Source organism: Dermacentor andersoni, chromosome 1 (assembly GCF_023375885.2).
Source record: "Dermacentor andersoni chromosome 1, qqDerAnde1_hic_scaffold, whole genome shotgun sequence".
Taxonomy (NCBI): Eukaryota; Metazoa; Arthropoda; class Arachnida; order Ixodida; family Ixodidae; genus Dermacentor; species Dermacentor andersoni.
In genome coordinates this window covers 70,312,347-70,320,609 of record NC_092814.1, presented here as the reverse complement: position 1 = coordinate 70,320,609, position 8,263 = coordinate 70,312,347, and the positions used below count along the sequence as shown (strand labels likewise).

The 8,263-nt window shown below is 48.1% G+C and overlaps 1 protein-coding gene across 1 annotated transcript; it reads right to left on the bottom strand.

Moving 5' to 3' along the window:
• Positions 1-587: 587 nt before the first annotated feature.
• On the bottom strand, positions 588-5,995 carry LOC126545336 (uncharacterized). The gene is made up of 3 exons (XM_050193146.2): positions 5,890-5,995; positions 4,140-4,576; positions 588-1,922 (listed from the first exon to the last, which is right to left on the bottom strand). The coding sequence occupies exons 1-2, from the start codon at positions 5,899-5,901 to the stop codon at positions 4,178-4,180; spliced, it is 411 nt and encodes a 136-aa protein (XP_050049103.1). The 5' UTR covers positions 5,902-5,995; the 3' UTR covers positions 588-1,922; positions 4,140-4,177.
• Positions 5,996-8,263: the final 2,268 nt, after the last annotated feature.

Below are 8,263 nucleotides of genomic sequence, written 5' to 3'. Positions count from 1 at the left end.
GCGAGGGCTAATTGTACTAAACGTTGTACGCTACTGGCGAACTATCACGTACGGTTCGCTCTCACAGAATTTTTTGTCAATTTCATTTTCTTACATGTCAATTTGTTTTCGTGTCAATTCAGATCTCCTTAAACTTCTTAAAAGCCGGTTCGCCTTGTTTCAGTGTTATTTAGGCGTAACTTTAACGCTCTTGCTGCACTAGCTAGCAACATACATTAAGCGCGTGTTGGTAATGACACTTACCGTAGGGATTCAGGCGTGCTCAGAACATCAGCTTACACAAGTAGTGAACTCGGCATCTAATATGAATTACTCGCACGTACACACTCTTGTTTCTTGGGAAAAAGTGTCGGGTTCACCCCTTTGTTTAGCTTGGTTTTGTTTGAGCTTTGGCGGGCTGGCAGGATTTATACTGTCCAGCCTTTGCCTTCCATGTCATTCTGCACGACCCAACAGGGAAGCTGAAATTTCTCGAGCACCTCGTATACACATCGCACCTGCATGCTTGACACGGTGGTCGTGAGAACCGAACGCAAAAGAAAAGCAAGGCACTCAACGACAGCGAAAGAAGCGACTCGACTCACAGAGAATTGCCGTGCATGTTTAATTACACGAAACATAAAGAAAAGAGACTGTCAAAGTCGCGTTTCTATTCCACGTCACCTTCGTTATGGATGTAGTAGAGAAAATGGCAGTGACAATAACAACAAAATACAGATGGTAGAAGGTTACGGTACAAACCGCGCAAGACCTTAGCCGCGGTTCATGGAATGCATTAAACTGCGTTGCAATGTTCCGACTTACGTGTGCTAAACAACCGTTACCCATGCATGTCTATGCGCACCTTTACAAAAGTGTGTACAATGGTCAGTGGAGTTCTTTAATGAAAGCTCAGCTCAATAAGTTAACACCCTTACGCCAGAATATGATAAAAAAAAAGGTTTAGCCCATGTTTGACCGCGCCATACCCAACATAAAGATGTGAGAGACAACATAAACAAAATAAAGTTAGCACCTTTTTGGAAACACCGTAGTGAATAGGTATCTGTCTTAGCGTGAACATAGGCTCTTTTCATTTGCGTGTCCGCGCAGTGGTTTCAGTATGTGTATTTTTTTTTTCGCCCAGACTGCATACATTTATTACTCTACCGTTCGCAGTCAAGGAAATTTGGTTGAACCACGGCACATAATCGAGCTTAACAAGTGTGGGTTGGCATGGAATGAGTCGATTTTATAAAAAGAGCTGGGCAACGTGATCAGACAGAAAAAGAAAAATCTGAATGAAGACAGTAAGCGGGTGACCCAGGAAACAGCCGTGGAGCGCAGTTTAAAGGAAAGAATTGACTGACGGGAATTTCCTCCAGCCTGCGCTCTACAGCCGCACATTGAGTGGCATCGGGACACCGACGAGGTCATTCACCGACGTCGGATTAATTCACGTTCTTAGCGCTCTTGTCTCTTCTTCAACACGTTGCTCGGCTCCTTTCGCAGAACAAACACGTTAACCGGTCTTTATGTACAGTCTCTGAACGATCTGTCGCGACCCTGTGTGAAGGCATGCGCAATGAGGTGCTTCCGCGTAGCAGCTAAAGAAATACTGGCCGTATGTTCGAGCTCTCCTTAGAACAGACGCCCAAGGGCATTGAGCATGCCTCCGTCGTTTGAGCAATGCCAGTGCTATGGGCACGTAAGCTGGTCACCGCGGGCGTCTCTGTCGGCTCGCCCCGAACAGAGCTCAGCTACTGACAGGTGAGAACATGGACGCGCTGGACGCAACCCACGCGCCCTCGAGATTCGCCGCCTGGGCAGCGCCTCCGAAACACCGTTGGACCCGGGACAGAGTGGTGTTGGACGGGCGCCGTGTCAGATGTGTGACGATGGCAGTAATGTACAGATGATGGTCGTCTCCCAGCTTCCAGAAGCTGCGCAGAGAAAAGAGCGAAAGCTTTGTGACCGAGTACACACGTCAATCTCTGTAGTCCGGCGCACATTCACTAAGGACGAAGAGGGAAGGAGCACTAAACTTCCATCAATGCTCGAGCACAATGAGACGCACACTACATGCAAATCGGCGCACCTTGAGCACGCGCAATGTTATATATGACTGCACTTATGTAGCGCCGAAATGTATAGCCTTGTCGGAAGTTCAGCGCCTCGTCCGTGGTCACATCATCGCCTGTCTTTGTTCTTTTAGAATGTGCGCTGCTCGACTGAAAGCATGGATTTACCAATGCGTCCAATTGTTACACAATTGTTACACTTAGTCAGCACACAAATCAGGGAGAAGGTTCAGTTGATGACCGAAATGAAGGGGGAGGGGGGGGGGGGCATTAAGCTATATCTATTTTCTTAGTCTAGTTCATTTTTTTTTTCTTCAAACTTTCAATTGTGTGATTTTATTTTCCCAGAGAAAATGCGAAGATGGGGAACAGTTCGCACAGATTCACCGACAGGTGCTCGGACTTTATTTTTTCCCGTTTCCCCCTTTGTTTTGGATGACACGGAACAACTGGTTGCTTGAGGCAGAGTATTGTTCCATCAAGAGTAAAGCACATATCGAGGGTGTATAACAAGCTATCGTCCCGAATTCAACAGCGTGGTATCACCGTGCGCCACATTTTCCCAAACTCCATTTTATAACCAGGAGGATTTCGAAAATAATGACACAATCACGCCTTCTGATCTAATTTTGCGGCATGGTAAGATTGCGAAATGCTATGCTTGGAAAGCAATAGTACCGCAACACTAAAAGCGTAACTGCTCTAGCTTCACCGCGTGTAAGATCACCTTGCTGTCAAAGTTTGATCACTCAACTAAGCTTCTTTATCCTCTTTGCGTCAAACACCATTGCTACCACTCTGAAAAAAAAAATTGTGTGAACCGTTCTTATTTCGGCGAAATTCGCACATTTTAAAGACTTCAGCTATAGTAACGTAAAAATTAAGTGCCTCTTTCGTTCTTTTTCTTTATTTAACGCAACGTTTGTGAGCATCAGTGTTATTGAGCACAGAAGACTTATTTTAGATTGACTCATTGACTGCTTAATTCATTACGCCTAGAATATTCACTGCAGACGCATACGCGAAGGCTGTGGAGGTTACCGAGCCATGCCTTCACTGCAACAAAGTAGTTGCGGAGTTATGAAGAACGTTATCGCTATGGGGGTATTTTCCGTAATTGATATCGTGACATTGGTCTGCATGCCTGTAGCGGCGACATGCCGTACAAGCTTACAGATTCAATGATAAATGAAGAGCGCCAAAAGTCGTTTTCCGTGTAAGAGTAAAAATTTAAAAAAGGCCCTGTAAACATGAAAATAACTCGCTCCTGGTCACCATGTGGACACATCTGAGTGCGTGCTAGCAGACACAAAGAGAGAAAGGGTGCTAGAGAACTCCCACAGCCATATAGTGTGTATTTTCTTTGTGATATGGACAATTGAAGGATGTTATGCTAAGCCTTCCTGCGGTCATCTCGGGCCTATCGATGCTCACGCAGTGGATCATCCGGTAATGAATGCTTATGCAAGGGTATCTCCTCGCGTTCTAATCATCGACTGATGTTTGAAACAAAAGCGAGTCGGAATGTGAGTGTAAGCGTGTTACTCGATTCGCGGACTAGATTCAGAAAGCTTTTCATTTGTAATCACAGTTGATCATTATGCGGCAGGATTCGCCTTTTCTTGCGAATCTCTATGACGTACGAAGTGCCTTGTGAATTCAGGCAGTTGTATTTTTCCTCTGACTTTCATAAGCGTTTTCTCAGCCAATCACAGACAGTTCAGCCTACCATATATGCGTTGCTGCTGCCAATCGCTTTGCGGCATCACTGCGTGTTGGCTGCTGTCGCGCGGTCACGCCGCAGTGTCCTTGCACGGTTTGACTTAGCAGGCAGAACACAAAAGCTAAAAGAGGAGACTGGACCCACGTAAAATGCAACAAAATGCAACAAACTGACACATTCTTGCATCACAGAGCCGATGTCTTTCATTACCATCTGCTATATAGCTCCCGTTTCAGTGCACCAAGAAAATATAATAATTAAGAAATAATGAACTAGAATTCAACGCTGACGCAAAGGCTAATTATGCACGAGCCCCAACCTCTCCAACTCGGTTTCAGGCACAAGTAGTGGCTTACCGGGAACGCAGATGATTCGATGAAAGTGGTTTGTGCTTCTACCACCAGCCATGCCCGTATCCTCCTCCATAACCGCCATAGCCGCCACCGTAGCCTCCGCCGTGGCCACCACCGTGGCCGAAGTTTATGCCGTGGCCAAGGAGGCCGATGGTAATGCCATGACCACCGCCATGACCACCACCGTAGCCGCCGCCGTATCCGCCGCCACCGTAGCCGCCGCCGCCGCCCACGCGGTGCAGGAGACCCAGGCCGATGCCGCCGCCACCGCCGCCGCCCCCGAATCCCACGCCGACCTTGAGGCCGCCATGCGCGATCTTCAAACCATGGTCATGACCGAAGCCGATAGTAAAGGATGCCGGCGGGAACTTCTTGTAGATGCCGTGGCCATCGTCGCACAGGACGACGCAGATGCACACAGTAGCGGTAACAAGGCTTAGCTGCGCAGAACAAGGCATACATTTGTTGGCTGACGTCGTCAAAGTAAGGCGCGCATGAGGCTAATTACGCGCACACATCCCATCCCGCGGTCCTGTCAGGCATACTACTCGACAGGGCCGGTCAGTGCGAACTTTAGCTCGCATATTGCGAAGGCTGGGGAAGCCGAGCCTAAGGAAATATTCTCTCGTTCGCTTTCGGACTTCTCGGTCTCGATAAGGCATCTGAAGCACGAATTCGTGGAACTGTTTCGCACGTGGTATGAGCACTCAGTTTAGAGCAAAGCTTCTCTCAGGCTGTTCCGGGGAAGTTTGATCACGTCGTGACTGCACTGAGCTATATACGACGGCTGTGATCACACGCCGACCAAAGTGACAGATGATCCCTTGTACAACACTGCTGCAATTCTGAATCTGTGAGCTGACATATCATTCACTGAAACAGGCTTACTCAAGATGAGCATACATTGATTTTCTTCGCAGAAGCGGCGTTTCAGTACAGGTTATCGCCGTAAAGCTTACACGTGTGATAGCCTTTAGACGTACCGGTCCTTCCGAAATTCAAATTTGATTCGGCACTAGGATTTGGCAACCTTCCGTTCAGCGTACACTACATGATCATTTAACGAAACCTCGTCAATAAAGAAAAAATACGTTCTTCGAGGAAGCGCAAGGCAGTCATTATTTTTCTAATATCGTTGTCGTTCTTTCGTGCCACGTCCTTTATCTTGAGCTGCTTTTCAATGTGCAATTACACCAACTCGCCCAAGTCTCGGCCCTGTTACGATCGAGGCGACTCCCGACATCGGTACCTGTCTTTAGACACCTGTCGCTGTCAACCGCAATAGCGCTATATTCGGACGCGGATATGTTAATACACGCACGGGCGCGGCACCGAGGAAAGGCCGTCCATAAGCGCTCGCCGGCACACAAGCTACTGACCTACAGCCGCGATGCATAGGAGGCGAAACATTACTGGCCCGGGTGCAGGGCTATTTTTCGACCATCGGACTTCGGGAGCCGAGCGCTCGGGAGCGGCGCAAGCGTCAGGAGCGCGCCGAGCGACGGGCAGCCGAGGTCAACGCTTCGAGTCCCGTGACGGCGGCGCGACAAGTTGACCGGCGCATCGAAAGCGACCCGTCGAGGTCACGGCAGCTGTCGAGAGCGCGCACACGGCCACCGATCCCTCGGCGCAGTCGTCGTCCCCCTCCGCCCGCGCGGAAAGCAGAGCGCCGCTGGGTCCCGGCGCCGAGCGCCGCGGAGCCCTGCTTTCCCTGCGGGCCGGGCGCACACATCCGAGCACGTGGGCCACTCACCGCGGACACCATGGCTGCAGCGGCCGACAACTCCTCAGACGGACTCCCCCAGCGATAACGCGAGCGACTGAAGGGGCTCCGGTGACCGGTTCTCCTTTATACGCGCAACGCGTGGCTAAATTTGTATCAAGACGGGCGGCAATCGAGCGGCGTACGAGAATTGGGGCATGCTCTTCACAAGTAGCCAGCCAGGGCGGCGGCGGCGGCGCGCTTTTTTCCTCTTTGCGCCCTTGTAGTCTTCATGACAATCGTTTTCGCGTGCGCGGCTATTCCCCCGTGCTATATTTAAAGGTGCTCCTCGTGTCCCACAGCCGCAGGTGTTGGTGAAATGGAGTGGCGGCCCTCGCCCGCGGGCGAGGGGGGACCGGCCGATTCGCCTTTCCCCCCCAGACTGCGGTTCAAGGCCAGCGGCGAGGGATGCGCGCCGCCCCCAAGACCCACTAGTAGCCCGGAAGGGGCTCCGGAAGTGGGTGCTTAATCGCCCATCTCTGATCCCTTTCTGCTCCCGCCCACTTGTTTTTTTTTTCCTGGCGTCTTCTGCGCCATGGCTGGGAGAAGGAGTGAAAGCATTCGTGTCTTTCGTAGTGTTTGCTCTGGACGATGATGTATGCTCATCGCTTCTGTGTATCTTCTTTCTTCATTTCTTTTTTTCGGGTTTCCTTTATCGCATTTATTTCGCTCGTAGTTTATCCACAAAGCAAAGCACTAACGCATATCGCTGAACCCTCGTACATGCAACTAGAAAAGAGTACATAAAACAGCTATATTCGATACAATCTAACAGGAATTTTGTTCGTAAGAAGCTAGCGAGAGCCTGTTTTTGACAGATCTTCCTGTGACTCAGCTCTTTGATGGCGTCTCCGTATGCCCGTTCGCCAAAGAAGAAAGAGTGCTCAGCGCTGGTCCTTCTTAACAAAAAATGCAGCACTACTTAATGCATAAACCTGTCACCAACATCTGGGAATCAATAAGATTTAAGTAAATTAAACACCTACAAAAGGCTGTTTCTCAGCTGCGAACAATTTTGTATGCCATCATCGCGGTGTCGTAACGGAAGATTTTGTCAACCACTCGGCCTTAGCATAGTTTTATTTGGATCAATCAACATTATATCGTCTATTTCACAAACAGACAGAGCAGCGGCGAATAATATTTGTACTATCTAATAATAATAATAATAATAATAATAATAATAATAATAATAATAATAATAATAATAATAGTACTATCTTTCCCATCTTTTTATGTTGCGAAAGCATTTTACGGCTAGGTCACCCAGCGATGTCCCCGCAATTCATAAAACCTGTCACCCAACCATATGCGCTCAAATTACCCAAATGTGTCCCGAGAATGCTTATGCAGCTTCTGCGTTCACTGGCTTGTGAGCTCGTTAAGCTAATTCGACGCCTGACCACTTGCCTATTTTTTGTTTATAGGAACCTCTCTACCCAGACACTAAAAAAAAATGCGTTACCTAGATGGAAAAATACAAAACGTTAATCAACGTACATTCGACAATTTCCGAGCTAAACCGATAAATAATGTCTGGGAAGTCGTCTATGACTCGGAAACCTACGACGAAGCTTATGACACATATTTGTGCCTGCTTAAGGGGACCCTCACCAGGTCTGGCCATAATGAGCTGGCAAATGCAGTGTATACATTGCGCGCTAGCGATCGTGTCTGCTAAGAATTACATCGCGCCTACGTACATGTATGTATGTATGTATGTATGTATGTATGTATGTATGTATGTATGTATGTATGTATGTATGTATGTATGTATGTATGTATGTATGTATGTATGTATGTATGTATGTATGTATGTATGTGTGCGTGTGTGTGTGTGTGTGTGTGTGTGTGTGTGCGCGCGTGTGTGTGTGTGCGCGCATGTGCACGTTTGCGTAATCACCCAGCACTGGAGTAGCATGTCAAGCGAAGAGCCAAGCTAACATCTCCCTCATATCATTAAAGCCTGTTTCTCTCTCTCATAATTGATTACAGTAACCAATTACTGCTCCATAAAAGTAATTGAGCAATTACTAAAATATAATCGATAACTCTTACGTTGCTTTCCTCCCAACCTTTGTAGACAATGCACAAATACTGAACATAGACCAAGCTGGGCTAGCTCTTTCAGTGTGTCCTTTGGAGCCATTCACACGTTGTAAGTCTTCACTAGCAATTGCTTTTCTAAATTTGCGTCGGTAACCTTCTCTCGTCTTCTTGTGAACACACAAGGCAGCGAGACTGAAAAACTTGGTTATTGTACGCGATGGAGGGAAGAGCGGTGTTGTATACTGCGTTCTACTGTTCTTTTTCCTTCGAATTCAAGTGCTCAAAGCTGCGTTGTCTGTCTGTTACAGCTTGGCTC